This window comes from Rhinolophus ferrumequinum, chromosome 3 (assembly GCF_004115265.2).
Source record: "Rhinolophus ferrumequinum isolate MPI-CBG mRhiFer1 chromosome 3, mRhiFer1_v1.p, whole genome shotgun sequence".
Classification (NCBI taxonomy): Eukaryota; Metazoa; Chordata; class Mammalia; order Chiroptera; family Rhinolophidae; genus Rhinolophus; species Rhinolophus ferrumequinum.
The window spans coordinates 34,868,876-34,890,072 of NC_046286.1; the positions used below are offsets into that span (position 1 = coordinate 34,868,876).

Consider the following 21,197-nt stretch of genomic DNA (forward strand, 5'->3'; position numbering starts at 1 on the left):
CGACCTTCAAACACAAAAAACTAAGAGTCCTATCTCAGATAGTAGAGCTATTTCTTCACTATGTTAATGTGATTCCAGAGCCTCATAGATAGACATCTAAAACTCAGAGGGGTCACAGTCTAAAATTTTGAGTCCTTTCTGAAAATTCATATAATCCTGTAATGAAAATTTAAAAATACCTGTAGTGGTGATGGGAATTGTAAAGGAAGGTTTATTAAATACAGTCCTTGGAAAGACCCTGCAGCACAACAAAATTACCTCCCTTTTCAGTGTTTGTGAGAAGTTAAAAGGTTTCAGTCTAAATTGGTTCCTAGTGTTTCATCCCTGGTTGGGATCCAATTCTTTTCTCCTTCGCCATACTTTCTCCTGCTTTGCAGTGGTATCGACTTCAATAGTGGCATCCAGTGTCTCAAATAAGATAAAATAACTTCTGCTTCCATGTGTCTTCAGACTGGAAAAAGTCTATTTTTGGCTCAAACTGATCTGCCATAAATGATCTCCAAAGGAGTGATGTTGTCTGGTTTGGGTACTGTCTCTGATGCTTGAATCTTCTCAGACGCTCCATTACCCTCCGTGCCTCCACCCAGTTCCGGTTTCATGGCCCTACCTCTGGCTCCAGGGCTAGCATATCTCCCCGAGGTGTGCTAGCGTATATCCAGAATTCCAACTGTGCCTTGGTAGTCCTGTCATCATGTTACTGATTAGGCTCTACTACGAGCGCCTGAACTTCTTGCCTATACGATTCTTCTGTTTCAAGACTCTTGATGCTGGCACCATCAAGTCAATTCAACTCTACTTTTCTGATGTCCCTTTGGTTGCTTGATGGAAACTAATTCATAGGAAATTCAAGAGACTCTACATAAAAACTCTTAGAATTAGTAAGAGTTCAGCAGGGTTGTGGAATATAAGGTCAACATACAAAAATTAATGGTATCTTTTATACCATCAATAACCCATTAGGTAATGCAATAAAAATACCATTTACAATAACATGAAGGACTATAAATATGACAAAGGACATGCAGATCTTTGTGGAGAAAAAGTACAAAATGTTATTGTAGAACATAAAAACATAAGTATAGAGCTATACCATGACCACCTATGGGAACATTCAATTTCATAAACGTGTTGATACTTCCTATGTTAATATATAAGTTAAATAAAATGCCATCATGCTTTCCCCCATGGAACTAGACAGATTCTATGAACTTCTCCAAAGTTCATACGGAGGAGTAATAATCAAAGAACAACCGAAAACAATTTTGAAATGGAGCTAGGAGAAGCAATTTACCTATTAGACATCAAAACTTGACACAAAGCTATCTTAAAGTATGTGATGTCTGACCCAAGATAGACAAATAAATCAATAGAAGAGAAATGAGAGCTCAGAAGTAAACTGAAGCATTTATGGCATTGATATAAATGTGATATATTAGAATTTCTTTCCGTGAGTGACAGAAAACTCAGAATAGCAATGGCTCAGACAAGATAGATATTTATTGCTCTCTCACCTAGTAACCCAGTGGAAATCAGGGACCAGACTTCTATCTTCTTGTGCAACTGTGCATGGCCTACTTTTCTAAACTCTACTAATGGCTCAAGATGGCTTTTCCAGCTTCAGTCAACATGTCTGTATTCCACTGGAAGGAAAGAGGTTAAGAATGGGAAAAGGCATGTCTCCTCCCTTCGGGGACATTTCCTGAAGGTGCACACACTACTTCCACTAACAACTCATTGGCTAGAACCCGGCTGCAACTAAGGCTGGACAATGTAATTAATTCTGGATGCCCAAGTTTCCCACTAAGGAAATGGAGAAAAGATATTGAAGAACTAGCAGATTCTGCTCAGGTGTCAATACAAATCAGTGGAAGAAAGATTCATTATTTAACACATGTATTGGGACAGTAAATTCATATGGAAAAGTAAAATTAGATAATGTTTCTCACACTGAACATAAAGAAAAGATTTAGATGGATCGAAACCTAAATGTGAAAATAAAACTTTAAGACTACTTGAAGAAAATATAGGAGAATATCTTTGTAACTTTGCAGTAGGGAGAGATGATTTTTTAACAGAAGACCCATAAAGCACAACTCATTAAGCAAAACTTTGATAAATGTGTCTGCATCATAACTAAAACCTTCTGTTCCACAAAGGACAGAATAAACAAAAACAAAGGACAGAGGAAGATATTTTAACTTACATTGTTAAGATAACATTCTGGAACCAGAACATATAAAGTTCCTACAAATGTATAAGAAAAAAAAAAACCTAGTACAAACTGTACAAAAGATCTCATGAGTTGTACAAAAGATCTCATGAGGCAATTTATAGAAGGTGAAAATAGAATTACAATTAAATCATGAAAATATGTTCAACCGTACTAGCAAAAACATTGAGTAGAAGGATGCATTCTAAATTACAATGGTGGTTGCTTCTGGACAGACAGTATCAAATATCTAGTGAGGGAGAGGAATAGGATTGGAGGAGAAAACAGAGGGGAGTTTAACTTGTTACATAGCTGCTAGTCTTTAAGAAAAATGAAGAAAAGAACAAAACCAAACCACAAAGCCCTCTCAGTAAGGCTTTTCTCAACTTCATTTGCACAATTTAGATGGGACCCACTGAGATCTGCCCATCCGTTAGCCCCTGTCTGCATGGCAGTGAGTAGAGGGGACATTTGGAGGGTTTCAGCACTTTCCCTCCCTGATAATTCCATTAATCCTGGCCCTTCACAAGGTCATACTGAGGAGGGTAACCTACCATTTGTGCATAAGCCTTGTGGCTCTTGTCTCTTTGCTGCCATATCTCTATGAAGGGAAATACAAGGATCCTATGTTGTTTTTGAAGAGGACCCTTGCTTATTCCTTAAATTTGCAAAAGGAGAGCATGACCTTTCTCTGACATCTTTAATAAGCTCCCACTACTCTGTACACAGGATACCTGAGTCAATTTGTTCTCTCTCTTTGGGAAGGCTGTTCTCTCTGGTAAAGCCCAGGAATTCTTGATAAAGATGGTCATCAGATAAAAATCTGATGATTCCTGATCCATGGGTCATGCCTAGGTAATAAAAAAAAATGGGGAAAAAATTAAAAAGAAAAAAAGAAAGTATGCAATAAAATTATTTCAGTAATTAAAAGAACATCTGAAATGAAGTCCTCATTAATATATGATTAACATATCTAAAATGAAAACATCGTCTTTCTGTGAGAGACCACACACAAGACTAGTTTGGTGGTGGTGGTGGTAATGGGGTGACAAGCTCCCTGGGAATCAGAGTGTATATCTGGCGCTTACGAAAGCATGGAGCTGAGAACAGCAACTGTTTGGCTGTGGTCTGAGCTCATCCTGGGAGAGTAGCAGAAGCCAAAAGGAGCTAAATGTGTATGAATGAACACAGGCTCAGGGTGAGTCTCGAGGTGGGGATTGGATGGCAAAGTAAATCAAGTGTGGTTGGAGGACATCAGAATTAAGTCTAAGGTCTGGAGGCAGATGGCTAAAGGGAGTAAAACTGGGGACCACAAACCCAGGGATATGGGTGTATTCATGATTTATTTCTATTTTGTTTGTTTCTGTTCCATTGACTATTTGGTTTATATTCTAAATGTATTAGGTACAGATTTATGTAATTATATATATTTATTTGTTTATTAAGATTTTAATTAAAAATATAGCTAATATACAATATTATATTAATTTCAGGAGCACACCATAGTTATTCAACATTATTATACCTAAAGAAGTGATCACCATAAGTCTAGCAACCATCTGACACTGTACTATGCTATCACATATTATAGGCTATATTCCTTGTGCTTTATTTTACATCCCCATGACTATTATGTAACTACCAATTTGTATTTCTTAATCCCTTCACCTTTTTCATCCTGCTCCTCACCCCCTCCCATCTATAACTCCAACAAATGTAGTACCCATCTGACACCATACATAGTTATTACAATATTATTGACTATATTCCTTATGCTATACCCTACATCCCCATAAGTACTTTTTTTAACAACCAATTTGTACTTCTTAATACCTTCCTCTTTTTTTCACCCACAACCACACGCCCTCTCCCATCTGGCAAACATCAAAATGTTTTCTGAATTTATGAGTTTGTTTCTGTTTTTCTTTTTTTCTTTTTCTTTTTGTTCTTTAGATTCCACATATAAGCAAAATCACATTGTGTCTGTCTTTCTCTGACATGCCACTCAGCACGACACCCTCCAGGTCCATCCATGCTGCCACAGATGGCAAAAATCCATTCCCTTCCATGGCCAAGCAATATTCCATTGTATATATGTACCATCTCTTTATCCATTCTTCCATTAATGCCAGGCTGTCTCCACATCATGGTCATTGTAAACAATGCTATAAATGAACATATGGATGCACAGTTCCCCTCGAAGTAGCATTTTGGGTGGGATTACTGGGTCCTTCTTTGTCTCTTGTTATAGCCTTTGTTTTAAAGTCTATTTTGTGTAAGTATTGCTATCTCAGCTTTTTTGCTTGTTTGTTTCCATTTTCATGAAATAACTTTTTCCATCCCTTTATTTTCCATTTGTGTGTGTCTTTCAATCTGAAATGAGTCTCTCATAGACAGCATATGTAAAGGTTTTGTTTTCTTATCCCTTCAGCCCTCCTATGTCTTTTGATTGGAACATTTAATCCATTTACATTGAAAGTAATTGTTGATAGATGTAGCTATTGCCATTTTATTATTCATAATTTTGATTTTTTGTTTGTTTTGTTAGAAGTCCTTCTAACACTCCTTGTAATACTGGTTTGGTGGTGATGAACTCCTTTAGCTTTTTCTTGTCTGGAAGCTCTTTATCTGTCCTTCAACTTTAAATGATAGCCTTGCTTGGTAGAGTAGTCTTGGTTGTAGGTCCTTGATTTTCATCCCTTTGAATATTTCGTACTAATCCCTTCTGGCCTGCAGAATTTCTGTTGAGAAATCAGCTGACAATCTTATGGGAGCTCCCTTGTAGGTAACTAACTGCTATTCTCTTGCAGCTTTTAGGATTCTCTCTTTTGTCTTTAACTTTGCCATTATAATTATGATGTGTCTTGGTGTGGGCCTGTTTGGGTTCATCTTATTTGGGACTCTCTGTGCTTCCTGGACTTCTATGTCTATTTCCTTTGCTGGTTTAGGAAAGTTTTCAGTCATTATTTCTTTAACTAGGTTCTTTTTTTTTTTTTTTTTTTTTTTTTTTTTTTTATTTATTGGGGTGACAATTGTTAGTAGAATTACATAGATTTCAGTTGTGCAATTCTGAATCACATCATCCATAAATCACACTGTGTGTTCACCACCCAGAGTCAGCTCCCCTTCCATCACCGTACATTTGATCCCCCTCACCCTCATCCCCCACCCCCCAACCCCCTTACTCTCTGGTAACCACCAAATTACGTTCCCCAGATTAATTTTCAAACCCCGTGGCCATCCTGTGGTCACCGACTGCCCTCCAATCCCCTCACCTTCCCCCCCACCCCCCACTCCCCCCGTAACTAGGTTCTTAATACCTTGTTTACTGTCTTCTACTTCTGGTATATCTATTATGTGACTGTTGTTACACTTGATATTATCCCAGAAGTCTCTTAAACAATTTTCTTTTTTTTTTGATTCTTTGTTCTTTTTGATGTACCAATTGGGTGTTTCCTGCTATCTTGTCTCCCAAATCGCTGATTCAGTTCTCTGCTTTATCTGGTCTGCTGGTAATTCCTTCTAGTGCATTCTTCATTTTACTTATATTCTCCACTTCTGAATGCTTCTTTTTTATGGTTTCTATGTCCTTTTTATGCTTGCTATCTCTCTTTTGAAGTTTTCACTAATTCCTTGAGCATCCCTATAGCTGTTGTTTTGAGCTCTGTATCTGGTAAGTTGCTTTACTTCCATTTCGTTTAGATCTTTTTCTGGAGTTTACTCCTCTTCTTTCATTTGGGATGTATTTCTTGGTTTTCTCATTTGGGCTGCTTCTCTGTGTTTGTTTCTATGTATTAGGTAGGGCTGCTATGTCTCCCAGTCTTGGCCGAGTGGCCGTATGTAGTAGGTGCCCTGTGGGGCTCAGTGGCACATTCTCCCTGGTAACCTGAGCTGGGTGCTCCAGGATTGTCCCTTTTGTGGGTTGTGTGTGCCTTCCTGTTATAGCTGAGTCTTGATTGCTATTGATACGTCAGTGGGTGGAATTTGACCTCAGGCTGATTGGCTGTGGGGTTTGGACAGTCCACAGCTTATAGTCTGTTGTGGGGGGGCTTACCACTCTAAGTGGGATTCATTCCAGTGGGCTCTGGTGCCTGTTGAGACTGCCCTTTTTGTGTACCACTTGTAGGGCTAATTGGTCAGTGCTCTGCTGTGATCTGAAGCCCACTTCCAAGTATGTTGGTTCTTGGGCTTCTTGGGAGGGGCTCGCGTGCAGGCCCAGGTCATGCACTGCCTGTGACCAGTAGGGGACTACCTGGTAGGATCTATAAATCTATCCGTAGTTGTTCGCTGCCTGTACTAAAGTTGGAGTGACATAACAGAGGACACACTGCAAACCGAGGATGGCTATCACCAGTACCAGGCCTGGTAAATCTCTGCAAAAAGCCAGAATACCCCAGTACTGCTGCTACCTACTGGATCCCTTAAGGTTCAGCCACTTACAAAGCCTCATGCATTAGTGAGTTGGGTGAGGCAGTGTCTTAGGGAGTCACTAGAGTGGAAAGAGTTGGGGTCAACAGGTTAATGTAGACTCTGGTTTGGTGCCAGTGCTGAGCCTGGAGCTACTCAGCAAAAGTCTCAGAGCACACTGAGGCTGGTTGCCGCCTGCCTGGGGCCCACGGACTTTGATAGTTTCCCAAGAATTACTGTAATGTGGATGGGGCTGGCTACTCATGAGAAAGTGCCTCTGGCATTGGGGTAGTTGGCTGGGGCAGGATACCAGTGGAGCTCACAAAGCCAATCAGATTCAGATTTGGCTGTGGTGGGGGCGGGCTCAACACAGAAAAGATGGTGCCTGCCTGCCGGCTGCATGGGAGAAAGACCCCACACAGGGGGAAATGGTGACTGTTCTCCAACCCTAGCCTCGCAGCTACACACCTCAGTCTGCACCCACATATGCCTCCAACGTCCAAGTCACTGTCCCTCTGCCAGAGCCCAGGGTGAGTGCCTGTGAGTGAGTCTGTTTGTGGGCCATTTAAGAGGATGTCTGGGTTTCCTGCAGCCTTCCATTCCACCCAGATGTTCAGAATCCCCAATGTTTTTCACAGCCAGATATTTTGGGGACATCTCTTCCCAGCACCAATACTTTGGGCTGGGGAGTCTGATGTGGGGCGGGAGCCCCTCACTCCTCCAGAGTGAATCTCCATGGCCAAGATATTCCTCCTGATTCTCAACTGTGACATGGAGGTTTGGGGTCAGGCCGTTTTGCGTCTCCACCCCTCCTACTATTTTTGATGTGGCTTCTTTTTATATCCTTAGTTATAAACTTCTGTTCAGCTAGAATTCAGATGGTTCTCCAGGTTGATTGTTCTATAATTTAGTGTTAATTTTAATGTATTCACAGAAGGAAGCATGCCTTTTTCTTGTCTACTCTTCCATCTTAGAACTCTCCACGTATATATTGTTTTTTTTTCTTTCTTTCTTTTTTTTTAATACATTTCCTCTTTGCAAAAATCTATGATTTGATAGAAATTCAGCAAGCAAGTACATTTTAGCCCATGGAGGTCAATATACTTTTATAACAGTTCCTGAAGCCTGATTGATGGTACTTATGATTAAAATATGACAGTGGAAGGGTATGCTATACTCAAAAGTAAAAATATTGAGAATGGGTGGAGAAATTGCCCTCTATGCCAAGAAGGCTTAATCTTGGTGAAAAATCATTGACCTCAAGGGTGTGTTGTGTTGTGACAGGATGTGAAAGATCAACTTTCATGTTTTGGACAAGCAGTGAGAGGGAAGTGGCAGGGGAGAGATTTGAGGGAATAGTAGTCTCACTACACAGCTTGCCAAGCTTGCCTGAGGGGAGAGTCCCAAGTGGGAAAGGCCTGAAAATCTGGCACTGACTCAGGAGTTCCCTCCCACAAGGAGGTGGATTAGTGGGGAAGGAGGCTTTTGGAGGAGTCCAGGGCTGCTGCAGCTGCTTCCGTGTGCACTCAGGGATCCAGGTGCTCTCTACCTTTCTTTTTATTTTGCCCTCCTTGGGTGCAAGGTCTTTCATCCTTTGAGTTGCAAGGTCTGATGCCAGTGTTCTGGACAGGATGAAAATGGAAGAGCCATGGGCCTGCTCTCTTGAGGTGTTGCTTTTTTATTGAGGAAGAGAATGCTTTCCCTGCAGTCTTTTTTTTACACCTCATTGTGCAGACTTCGATCACATAACTGCATCTTGTTGGGTAGAGCCTCGAAAGGTATATTTTAACTTTCCAGCCTATCTGACAAAGGAATATATGACAGAGGGAGGCAATAGATAGCTTTTTGGTAACCAATCTATGGCGTTCATTTCTAAGGCAAGTAGGTAGCTCCACAGGTGTCCCAAAACCAAAAGTGAACAATGAAAATGTAAAGCAAAGAGAAGCCAAGAATTTAAAATGTGGGTAACAGAGCAAAGCAAATGTATTAGGTCATGTGACAATTAACTTTTGGTGTGTGTATAATGTTGGCCAGGTTTTAAAATCTTGACCATGTTGGCTTTGTCTTCTTTAAAAAATACACACATCTTAAATTTAAATTCAGTGTTTTAAAAAATTACATATGAACGTGGTTGAAAGACTCAAATAATTTACAAGACTTAGTAGAAAACCAAAAGGAAATCCCAAAGTCCCTTTTACCTTCAATTGTCTATTTCCAGAGAAGCCATTTTAAACAGAGAATTTTCTTTCTTGGCATTTCTTGCTCACGTTTTATCTTTTCTATCAGCTCTTTATATCTTCGTAGAGGTCTTAACTAGATATCTTTCTTAGGCTGTGGTAATCTGGGATATAACTTTTATCTTTTCTGTGATAACATTTTTCTGATGAGTAGTATTAGCGAGTTTTCTGTTTCAGTTTTTTTCTTTTAAACTGAGTTTTCTTGTATCTTTGTATATATGTCTTGTTTTGGTACGAAAATATTTTCGTTATGGATCATTTCAAATATATACAGAAGTAGAGAGAAGAGTACAATGAATTCCCATGGACCCATCACCCAGCTTCAACAATTATTAACTCACAGCTTGTCCCTTCCTGTGTTGTTATTATTTATAATAAAAGACACATAATATAAAATTTACTATTTTAGTTATTTTTAAATATACAGTTCTGTGGCATGAAATATATTCTCATTGTTGTGCAACTGTTACCACCATCCATCCTTAGAACTTTTTAATCTTCCCAAAGTGAAACTCCTTACCCATAAACACTAACTCTATTTATGTTTCTCTTTAGCCCCGTGGAAACCACCAGTGGAATGTACTTTCTACCTCTATGAATTTGACTACTCTAGGTACTTCATATAAATGGAATCATACAATATTTGTCCTTTTGTGACTTGCTTATTTTTCTTAGCATAATGTCTTCAAGGTTCAAACATGTTATAGCATGTGTCAGAATTTCCTTCCTTTTTAAGGCTGAATAATATTGTATGTATATGCTACACTTTGTTTATCCATTTATCTATTAAGGGACACTTGGGTTGTTTTTACCTTTTGGCTATTGTGAATAATGCTTCTATGAACATGAGTGTACAAATACCTGTTTGAGTCCCTGATTTCAATACTTTTGGGTATATATACCCAGAAGTGGAATTGCTGGATCATATGGTAATTCTATGTTTAATTTTTTGAGGAACTGCCATACTGTTTTGCAGTGGTACACAATTTAACATACCTATCAGCAATGCACAAGGGTTTCAATTGCTACACACTCTCTCCAACACGTCTTTTCTCTGTGGTTTTTTTTTATTCTTTTTTTTGGGGGGGGTAATGGTCATTCTAATGGTTCTGATTTGGTTCCTGTATTATTTTTGAAGCAAATCCCAGACATCCTAACATTTCACCCACAAATATTTCAGTATGTATTTCTAAAAGATAAAGACCCATTCAAAAAATGTAACTCCAACCACAATTAATAAAAATTATTTAATATCAATATTCACAATTTCAACTATTTCAGAAATCTAATAATTTTTCTTCAGTTTTCTGTTTAGATTTGGATTCAAGTAATATTCATACATTGCTCTTAGTTGTTTTCATTTAAGTCTTTTTAAATCTATAGTTCCTTTCAATTCTCTTTAATTTTTCTTGAAATTTATTTGTTGAAAAAGTTGTATTGTTTCATAAAGTATTCCACAGTCTGGATTTTGCTAATACAATTGCATGATATTTAGTATGTTCCCCTATATTTCCTTGCGGATTGGTAGTTGAAGCTAGAGGCTTGATCAAATTCAGTTTCAATTTTTTTGACAAGACTACTTAGGTGGTGTTGTGTTCTTCCATCGGAGACTTACAGTATCTGGAAATCTCATTTTGTGATACTAGCAGTCATTTATTATCATTGTTTAGCTCTGCTTCATCCAGTATGGTAGCTATTAGTCACATGTTACTATTTAAATTAATTCCAATTAAATACAATTAAAAATTCCGTTTTTCAGTTGCACTAGCCATATGTCGAATGCTCAATAACCTCATGTTGCTCATGGCTACTGTGTTAGAACAGATATAGAATATTTCCATCATCACAGAAAGTCCTATTGGAGAATGCTGGTCTAGATCTATTAATTCATTAAGGGTTGTGATACAGTGCTATTTTAATTCTAACATTGTTTTATATTTACTAGCTGGAAAACTTCTACAGAGTGAAATTTCCCCATATCTACTATTTGGTTACCAGTGACACAGTTTATATTGGAAGAATGGAGCTTTATTTTTTCCCTTTAATGAGATTAATTATATAAGTTAGAAATCAATAAATCATTCTGACATCATCATAATTATGTAATTACTGTTCGCTGTAGAGCCAGCTAATAAATTATGGTTACACTTTTCCCCCCAGCTTTTTCTTTTTCCTAGTTTCTAAATTCCCTTCCCTTTCATTGCACTATTTTACATTATCAATTTTCTCCCCCAGTTCTGTATAACGTTTATCTATTCTATCAAGATTCTTTTTTTCCCCTTGAAGCCTATTCCTTGAATTTTTCTTCCTGTTGGAACTTCTCCCTTCATTGCTCTCTGGGGTTATATATCTTACATCTTCTTTTTTCTTGGCTTATTTCATTGGTTTGCTAAATATGTCTTTCTAAAGTAACTTTCTAAAAAAAGTTTGTGGAAGTCAAAGTTTCTGAGTAATTTCATTTCTGAAAAGATTTTTATTCTATATTCACTCTTGTTTGATAGTTTGGTTGGACAGAGAATTCGAATTTTAAACTCTGGACTCTCATATAGAAAGTTAAATACAAGCCTCATTATTATTATTCCTTGTTAATTTTAGTATCATTCCCTGTCTTCCAGTGGACAGGGATTTCCTTCTCTGCGCTTGGGTAAGGTAAAAGAGATTCTCAGGGAGTATTCTGGTGTTCTGTGCTAGATTCTGTCTATCTAAATAGTTCTCAAATAGATGATGAATGTAAGTAGATATTAATTTCATACATAATATTTCTGAAATGTTACAAAATCTGAATGTGTAAAAATCAATCAACAGATAAAATGTGCTATGTGCTATAACTCAGTAAACTAATGTTTCTCCTGAAGCCAGCTTCATTGGTCTGAGAATAATGCAGTAGAAATAAGTGTGGTTCCTCTACTACCCCTAGTGATTCACTACTGAAATTTTTGCTTCCCATCCCTGCAACATTGGGCTCTGCTGGTCGAGAGGTCTCAGTTCCCAAGAGAGGAACTCTTCCACTAGGGGACACTGCAATGGTTTATTTAAACTGGCAGTTGAGATTGCCACCTGGGTACTTGGAGCTCCTCATGCCAGTGAATCAGCAGCCAAAGAAAGAGTTACTCTACTGGCTGGAGTGATTGAATGATCCCGATTGTCAAGGAGTTACCCACTAAGCAAAGGAAGAAAGGAGTGTATCTGGAATGCAGAAGATACACTGGGCATCTCTTACTCCTTCCAGGTCCTGTGATTAAAATCAATAGACAACAACAGGATAATACCAGGAGAACTGCTAATGGCTCAGACCCTTCAGGAATGAAGATTTGGGTAACCCCACCATGCAAAGAACCGTGACCAGCCTAGGTGCTTTACTGAGGGCAGAGGAATAGGTAGTGGAAGAAGGGAGTTATAAATATCATCTATAACCATGTAACCAGTAGCAGAAATAAGGACTATAATAGTTATTTGCATTTCCTTCTTGTTTTGATATATTTGTGTATATATTAACCAATATTTTTCCTTCTCCCTCTCATTCCTCTACCCTCTAATGTGTGTTAACAGTCGTTAAGCTTATACCTCAGTATTGAAGTTACAGGATAACATAGGAAAATGTGATTCAGCTAGAAGAGGCATGGACAATATCCAAAGATGGTTAAAGGGATTTTGTATCCTCTTGGAGAGAGGGTTAGGTTGTTTTTGGTTGTGTGAGGGATAGCTACATTATGTTAAATGAAAGCATGGTTTTTCTATTGTCTTTTTTTTGAAGTAAAGTATGATTTAAAGGGGTATATACAGATCCAAGTTGACAAGGCAAGTTAGTAGCTTTGCACAGTGCCGGATTATCTAAGATGGAACTGAATTTCTCAGAATTGCCCTCCCTATATGGTTCTGAATAGGTGTTGTCTGAAAGAGACATTTTATGTGAATTTGGAAGCCAGCAGTGAAGCAGAGCTGTATCTGTCACTCTCTGAAGGTCAGTGCAGGGTATGAGGCAGGTGGGCCCAATATTGTCACTGATCCTCTAGCTGACTTGGTACCCACCACGTGCCGTGGCAATGGGGCCCGTAGCTCCTCCAGTTCTCAGAGGATCTCCTCCTTGAGCTTTTCTGAGTTCTGGGCCCAGTGTATATGCAGCTTTGGGGGAAAAGTATCAGCTTTTCTGGCAGGTTACCCAGGACATCAAAGCTGGAGGTGGTAATAGAGACATGAGTTCCAGTTCTCCCTCATGTTTCTTTGCTCTCGTTTGTGGTTGGCTTTTCTTCCCTTGCTGACTTAGAGCGACTTAGGCTCAACACTAGATGCAGAGGCAATGACTGCTCCACCAGCTCCCATAATTGCATAGAATCCATTTCATAGTGGTTCTGCTTTTCTCACTGAACCACACCCCTAAAGCCAGGTCAAAGGGATATGGGAACAGAGTGGGATTTTTAAGCCAAAGGCTGTTCAATTTTCATGGGAGGAATATACAGAATCTCTTCAGTATCTAAATTCATGAATTTTATTCCAGAGAATTTCTAAGATGCTCTCTTAAGGACTTACTTACTAAAACAATACAATTTTTGTTGTTTCCTTCTTAAAAGAAAAATAATATATATATACATACTTTTTAATTACTTCACAGCATACTGTTGCATAAGTATACCATAATTATTTAACCCAATCTCTTATTACACTATTTTGTTTTTCTTAAAACACACACACACACACACACACACACACACACATATGTATGTATACATATACATATATATTAGAAAACTTGGCAGTTACAGATAATCACCAGGATACTGATAACATTTTGGTGAATATCCTTCAAGTCATTCTTCAGTGCATATATCTATAATGTATACATACACATAAACATACTTTATTTTTATAAAAATGCAATCACCTTTAAATTCTGTTTTATGAAACAGATTCCCCCAAGAGTATATCATGAATATTTTAATCTCTAGTCTCCAATTCAAGAATATACTTTTTAATTACTTCACAGCACCCTGTTGTGTAAGTATACCATAATTATTTAACCCAATTTCTTATTATTACTCTCAGACTATTTTATTTTTCTTAATTAAAAAAACAACAACACTGAGATGAACATTTTTCATTAATCCTTTTAACAAATTTTTATTGAGTAGCTACTCTGTGCTAGGCATGTAATAGCTTCATTTCTGTGCAAATATACATGGCTAAATTTCTGTATGGTTAATCTTTTCAACAAGTGTGTATTGTGAGAAGGAAGGCATAAACAGGGAGGATGCATCAATTTAAAATCTGCACAGATTTAACTTTACAAAACAATGAGGTGGTTCTAAGTCTTTCTAGAAGACATTTTGGAATGCAACATTATCAATGACTCTTTTGGATTCCCTCTTATGTTTGCCTACCTCTAGAGCAAACCCTGAATTTATTGATCCATCATATGAATTGAAGCTTGAAAAGGACTTTCTCCATATTCCCAACTTCCTTTTCTCAGCAAAGTGCCTCCAATTGCCTCTACCTGTAGATGCACTGTGGCCCACTGTAAACTGAAGTAGAGCAAGCAGAATCTCAGTCCCAATCCCAGACCTGCTAAATCAGCATCTGCATTTTAATGTGATTCTCATACACGTTAAAGTGGGAGAAGCATTGATTTAGACCTTGATATTTGGCCCACATTTGACCCTATTCCTCCTCTCTGAACAGCAGAGGTGAGACCAGACTAGCAGTAACAGCTGTGTCGGACAGGATCTGTACCCAAGGATCCACTTAGATATTTTTCACCATCCCCAAGCCCTGCCTGCACAGGAAGTCAGCCACTAAAGATAGGCTGCCTGTAGGAGACATAAGGACCTAAGGGACCTCTGCAACTTCTTCAGCAGGGTAAAAAAGGGTGGAACAGGAAAAGGTGGAAAGTAAGCTCCTGAATTCCCCAAACCACAGTATGTCTAGGTGCTAACTTTCCCCGTTTAGCACATAGCTTTGTCATGAGACATCCCTTTGCTGACCGACCTCTTTTCCTTTTGCATTTGCCGCATGTTAAAAAGTCATCATCTAAGATTTTTCTTCATGAATTAGAAACTTTAAGTTGTCAGGGACTGGATGTGCCTGTTTTTCAACAGTTTCTGGCAGTTCCTTGCTTTTATGGTGTAGTCATGGTGAAACGTGAGTCATCTGAAGATGGTGGCAGTGCCAAAGAGCTGGGGAAGGAGCTGCTGACAAGCTGGGACTGTGATGAGCTGGAAATCAGTAACGCTGGGCAGCAGGGCCACTGACCATTAGGACAGGAGAGCTACCCCAGTCCTTATTGTGTTTATACAAACTGCTCCATGCTTTACAGTTCTAAAGAATACTTTCTGTAGCAAGTGTGGTTAGACAGCCGAAAGTATAAAGCATCTCCTCAATTGTTTCTCAGAGTTCCAAGCAACAACACCTAACTCTTGCATGCGCAAGAATTCTTCTTTTTCTTTTTTAAGCTGAGAAATTACATTTTCCTGGCAAGGCAAACAATATTCCTCGATTTTTGTTTTAAAGTAATAAAGTTCTGCAGTGCCCATGCATATAAAGTAAAACAACTACTCAATAAATACTCCCGGTTGGCGTGTGTGTGTGTGTGTGTGTGTGTGTGTGTGTGTGTGTGTGTGTTTGCTATTTCTCTAAAATTCTGACTCACAGTCTGGAGGACAATGATTAATTTTTTTCCACTTCACATAGCTGCTATGAATTTCTCCTCACGAGGATGGGCCTGTTTACTCAACTCTGGGCATCGTTGGTAAAGCGCTAGGGTAAAGAGTCCGAGGAACCGGGTGGGCTGGGGAAGTGGGAGCCCTGTGTTCTCCGCGGTAGCAGGGATGCTCGGGCCAGGTTGGGCTGACCCCCCTGGATTTGCGATGTTTGTCAGAGTAGCAAGAAGCGCCATTGTGATGCGGGTGGGAGGGGTGGAGCCACCAAGTCCCGTCTCAATTTAGATCTCTCACTCCTCTTTTAGGCGCGCCCATTTCAGACTGCTAAACTCCAGGGTCAGGGGAAAAAAAAATCAGGGAGGAGGTAGAAAGCCACACCCCGCGAATTTCCCCAGGAGCCGAAGGTCGTCCAGGCAGACGCCGCTGAGATGCGGACCCCACGGCTCCTGACCGCTGCCCACCTCGTCTGCGTGTGGACCGCAGCGCTGGCAGCAGTCCCGGGGTAGGAGCGCCGAGGCGCGGGGCGCGCGGGGCGCGCGGGGCGGGCGGGCACGCGAGGCGGGCGGGGCCGCGCGGTCCGCCTGGGCCCGGGCTGCGGGAGGCGGCCGCGGCTGTGCGGCAGCTGGTGGGAACGGCCGCGCGGCGCGGCCCCCAGCCAGCCACTGGCCTGGGGTTTTGACCATGTGTCGCTTCAGCTTGGTTCTCCATGAGACAGTTATTTTCTCCACAGATGAAGTTGTTTAAGCCTTTTTCTGGCCATAACTATTTTCTAAAGAGAGTCATTTTATTTTTAGTACACGTTGCCTCTGCATTTTTCTCAACTGTTTGCTTTCAAATAATGTGCCTTTTTCTCTCAGAACATATGCTACTATTCTTTCTAAACAAGGTATCTCCACTTTGGTATGGGCAAAAGTGTGGCTGAGGTGACTGAAGTGTGGGTTCAGGAGCAGACATTGTAGGAAGGCACCCAAATAATGGGGGAGTACCCCACTCCTAAAGGTTTTTGCAGCTGAGCCCTAACCCCTAGCTTGGGCAGAGAAAAGTGCTGTTTTAGTGACTTTTATGTTCTGCTATACCTGGAAATTTCATCACTGAATAGTTTAATTTCTGATGGTGTATTGGTTAGGTGATATTTTCTTGGGCAAATGCACAAACAAAGATTTGAATAAGAAACAGGCAAAATCGTAGCGTGTGTGTGTGTGTGTGTGTGTGTGTGTGTGTGTGTGTGTGTGTGTAAGCCAAGAAAAAAATCATACTGGGATGAAGTCATTTGTAAAGGAGAAGTTTAGAGGCCTGTACATTGCCAATAACTTTTGCCTGCCCCAGTGTGAGCCATTCACATGGAGGCTCCTCCTGTCCTGTTTGTGGTTGATAAAATGGAAGTAATAAGACAGGTCCTACTACAGTGGGGTATGAATTACTGCATTAAAATTGATTTATGGGACTTATTTCAATAGCATTTCAGTGCAATTGTTAAATGGAGCCACGGGGCAATATTAATTGGAACAATTGCAATTGGCACAATATAGGGAGTCTGTCTCATTACTTAGAGAATTTGAGGATCACAAAAGAATAGAGATGTGAGGAGAAGAAAATTTGTTTTTCCCTTGTTGGGAACTCTTTAGGCCCCGGTATCTGGTGACAGCCCCAGGAATCATCAGGCCTGGAGGAAATATGACTATTGGGGTGCAGCTCCTGGAACATAGCCCCTCACCGGTCACTGTGAAAGCAGAGTTGATCAAGATGGCAGCAAACCTCACCGTCTCTGTCCTGGAAGCAGAAGGAGTCTTTGAAAGAGGTAAGATAAACAGCATAGAGTTTTACCCTTTTGCTGTAATAATTGGAATATGTTAATAAAGCCATGTGTTTCGTATGGTAACAGAGAAACCCCACATTTGCAATGGCTTATGTAATAATTAAAAGCACTTCTTCATAAAAAATTAAAATAACTTTTAATTCTTACTCATGTAAATTCCAAAATGGTGTTCTTAGGTGCTCTTCCAGGTGGTGATTCAAAGACCAAGGTTCCTTCCGCTCTTTGGTTCCATCACCATCATCAACGCGTAGCTTCCAAGTCTTCAGGGGAAGAGCACAGGATTTCTCATGTGAAAATTTTTTATGGGTTAGACCTAGAAGTGGTTCATATCACTTCTGCTCCTCTTCTGCTGCAAAGGAGGCTGGGAATGTAGGCCATTGTCTGCCCACAAGAGGAAATGAGTGTAGTTAACAGTTTGACACAAAACTATTTATTGGATGTAGGAGATTTTACTAAATAGGCCTGTGAGAAGGAAAAGAAGAGCTGCACAATGCTTAAAATGTTGCTTTATGGAATATTTCTTAATATTTAAAGTTACAGAAAAAAAAGAGAAATAATGTAAAAGTGAGAGCCATTTGTAAAAGAACCTACATATCTGTTTCAAGTTTGGGTTCCAACCTGGCCCAAGGTTAAATTGGGTCATTGAATGTTTTCTTTTTCAATAATATTAAGGGAAAAATAATTTTTTTGGTAAATACTTAAATAGTTAAATATTTTTTCCATTGAAATGAACATTTATTGTACTTTTTTCTAGTTGAAAGAATAATATATACTTAGTGTTTACAACCTGATAAACACTGGAAATAAAGGAAATAAACTCACATCACTCTTAATCCAACCACCCAAGTATAAACACTGTTAACTAGAAGCATGTTTAGATGTTTAGTTAGAGGCCAGAAGTTGAGGCATAAATTCCTATAATGTTAAGAGTTATCTTAAAAACAAGTCATTTAAAGGCACATAATGAAGGATGGATGGGATTCCACAGCAGTTCATTATATAAATGTTTATACTCCACCAGCATAGAGAAATTAACACCATCATGAAATGAGATAAAATCAGAGTTGATTTACATCCATGGTTCTTTCTCCACTGGAAGTTGATTGACTGGGTGGATAAGTTTGGGATAGGAGTCAGGACTAGGTAATGTGTGTAGGGGCCAGGCCACTTTGTCTTTCATAGGTGTAATATCTAGAAAAAAGGAGGTGTTCCTGGAGAGGAAATGTAGGTTAGTGCTTAAGATCTGAGATTGACTCTTACTGCTAGTTTGTATGATCTTGGGCAGGTTACGTAATAGCTCTAATCCTCAATATCCTCATCTGTAACATGGGGATAATGAAACTTAATTCCCAGGACAGTTACCAAGTTAAAATCATTATCTAGAACCTATTAAGTACTCAATAAACAACAGCTGTTAATATTATAAATAGTAATAATACTGAAGAAGATGAAGGAAACATTTCCTTTTTAAATAGAGGTGGACCTCTGCTTTTATTATTGAACCATTGTTTCTGAAAATGAATGAATTTGGGTCTTGTGATAATGGCTAAAGAAAATATTGAAATACTGAATCACAACAGACAATAAGGTAGTTCCACATTCGTTATTGTTTCTTAAGAATTATTATTTTGGCTCTACACTAGGTGTGGGAGTTTTACTGCAATGCAGAGGTCCAGAATAACATGGATGATTTTGATAAATATTTGGCTTTTGCTTGGACATACTCTTATTCTAGAATTTTCCCTGCATTGTGTTTTTCACAATTTGCCTTATCAGTCTCCTTTTTTTTTTTTTTTTTTTTTGCAAATAGTCCCAACACTAGGGGTGCATTTTATTGTGGCTTGATTTTTAACTTTATTCTTAGATTTTTCTCTTGGGAAGAGAGTCCATCACGTGCCTCTGGGAAGTCTAAAGTGCTCAAGACTGGGTCGCAGAACACTATCCTGGGAGCAGAATAGATCTTTGAAAAAGAGAGAGAAAATACACTTCTTTCAGGGGCTGTTTTTGACTTGGTTGACATACAGTTTCATTGAAAATACCATTGCTGGGAGCGCGCTCTCTCTTTCAAAGGAGAATTACACTCTGTTGTCAGAGGCTGTGTGTCATTGTTCTCAGAGCAGATGCTTCCTGCCTGGAATGTGAGGACTTACGGATCAAGACATTTCTCCCTCCGTGTCTTTACATCCTTTGCTTTATCTGACTTCTCCAGTTGTAACTGTATGTAGACAAAAAAGGACTTCTAAGTCAGAGGCTTCTGGATCTTCCTAGAATTCATTTTTGATCTTAACCACATTAACACAAACAAATAATTACATTTTAGGTCTGATTATTTCATCACTTTCTTATGAGGCCCTCCAAGAAAAATGTTGATTTTAATAAAGATTCATCTTCTAGCGGACTTAGGTAAGGAAGGGGACTGTTTCTTAGTGGCTGTTTCTAGCAGTCCTGGTCTTCTTAGAAATTCCTGGGGCAGGGCAGCATTTCACTAGAAACAGAATGAATTTCTAGCTTAATTTGTGTCAGAAATAGTAATAGCTAAAGGATTTGAATTGTAGAATATACTTTAATAAAGGCAGAAAAGTAGGGCTTGTCCTCAAGGAAGAGTTCATTTGTTTGTTTGACAGACATGGGGAAAATTTTGTTTGCGTCTTTATCCTTGAAGCTAGCAGCATTGATTATAGTTAGTTTATTCATTTTTAAATAAATTAATTCTACATTTATTGGGGATCAATTATGTTTTTTTTTTTTTTTTAACAATAGCCCTTTAGAAGAAATGGTTCTACTAAACTTTGTGGAGTTCTCTGAAGATGTATCAGTGCCTTTTTGGTGGTGAGATTCAGACATTTAAGGGTACTTGTCATTATCGCCACCAGCACCACCACCACCGTCGCCATCATTGTCATTATCACCATCATCATCTCTATAGTGAATAGAATTAGGTTCATAATCTTATATTCCATTCAATATAAGAGTAGGGCATCTCCTGGTGAGTGCCTGCTGGTCTGGAGCACTGGGTATTTATGGTGCCAAGCCTACCTCCATCTTCCATTAAGGTATTGGGGTGAGATGTACTTTATTAGTGTGTCTATATTCTTTAATAACTTGCCTTTTCTTTTTGTCCTAAAATCTTGGAGAGTTAATGGGGTGTTTACCTTCTATTTCTAAGAATTAAAAATTCTTCTTTGTTCTATGTTGTCTTTCTGTCTTTCTCACATTGACTATGGGCTATGCTATTTTTCATCATGATCCAGTAAGGGTGGGAAATCAATATTTCTTTAATTTGAGGTATTAGCTGAAAAACTTAAAAAAAAATCCCATTCAGTCTGGATGGTTTTGTGGTAGAAACAAAGCTCCTGAACATGTATTTCATGGCACACAGATCAAAATCAGTCCCATGGTTTTCATGAGAGTAGATTAATGAGTATAGTGTTTGGGCAGATCTCCCAGGGCAGGTTTTCACAGGCAGCTTTGCCAATAGAACACGGTTGGAACTTGTAGTTACTTGAGAATTGTTTTTCAAGGGAGTGAACTCTTCATTGATGTGTCTTCGCTATTGTGTCTGATATGTATTGATAGGTAGGTGGTGCCTGAGGTTAAAGGACTATCGCGTAATCCTGATATGCCTGGGCTCCGCAGCCAGGCTACCTGAATGCCCCTCCATTAGTGCTTGTGTGGCTGTGGGCAGTCATGATCTCACCAGGCTTCAGTTTTATCATCTGAAGAATGGTGGCTCCTGCCCTATACAATGACATAGTTATTGGGAGGATTAAATGAGGTAACATGTTTAAAGCACTTAATACATAGGAATTATTCAAGAAAATGGTAGCTGTTGTTATTGGAAGAGGATTGCAACAATCATGTCAGAGGCAATTATTAAT

The 21,197-nt window shown here is 39.1% G+C and overlaps 1 protein-coding gene across 1 annotated transcript in view; it reads left to right on the top strand.

The window, feature by feature from the left end:
* The first annotated feature begins 15,544 nt into the window (after nt 1-15,544).
* The window catches only part of CD109 (CD109 molecule), a 109,838-nt gene continuing 104,185 nt past the window's right edge, over nt 15,545-21,197 (top strand). The window contains exons 1-3 of the mRNA XM_033103133.1: nt 15,545-15,605; nt 15,809-16,005; nt 17,129-17,301. Coding sequence (XP_032959024.1) covers nt 15,932-16,005; nt 17,129-17,301 — 247 coding nt within the window. The 5' untranslated portion in view covers nt 15,545-15,605; nt 15,809-15,931. The remainder of the gene's footprint in view (nt 15,606-15,808; nt 16,006-17,128; nt 17,302-21,197) is intronic.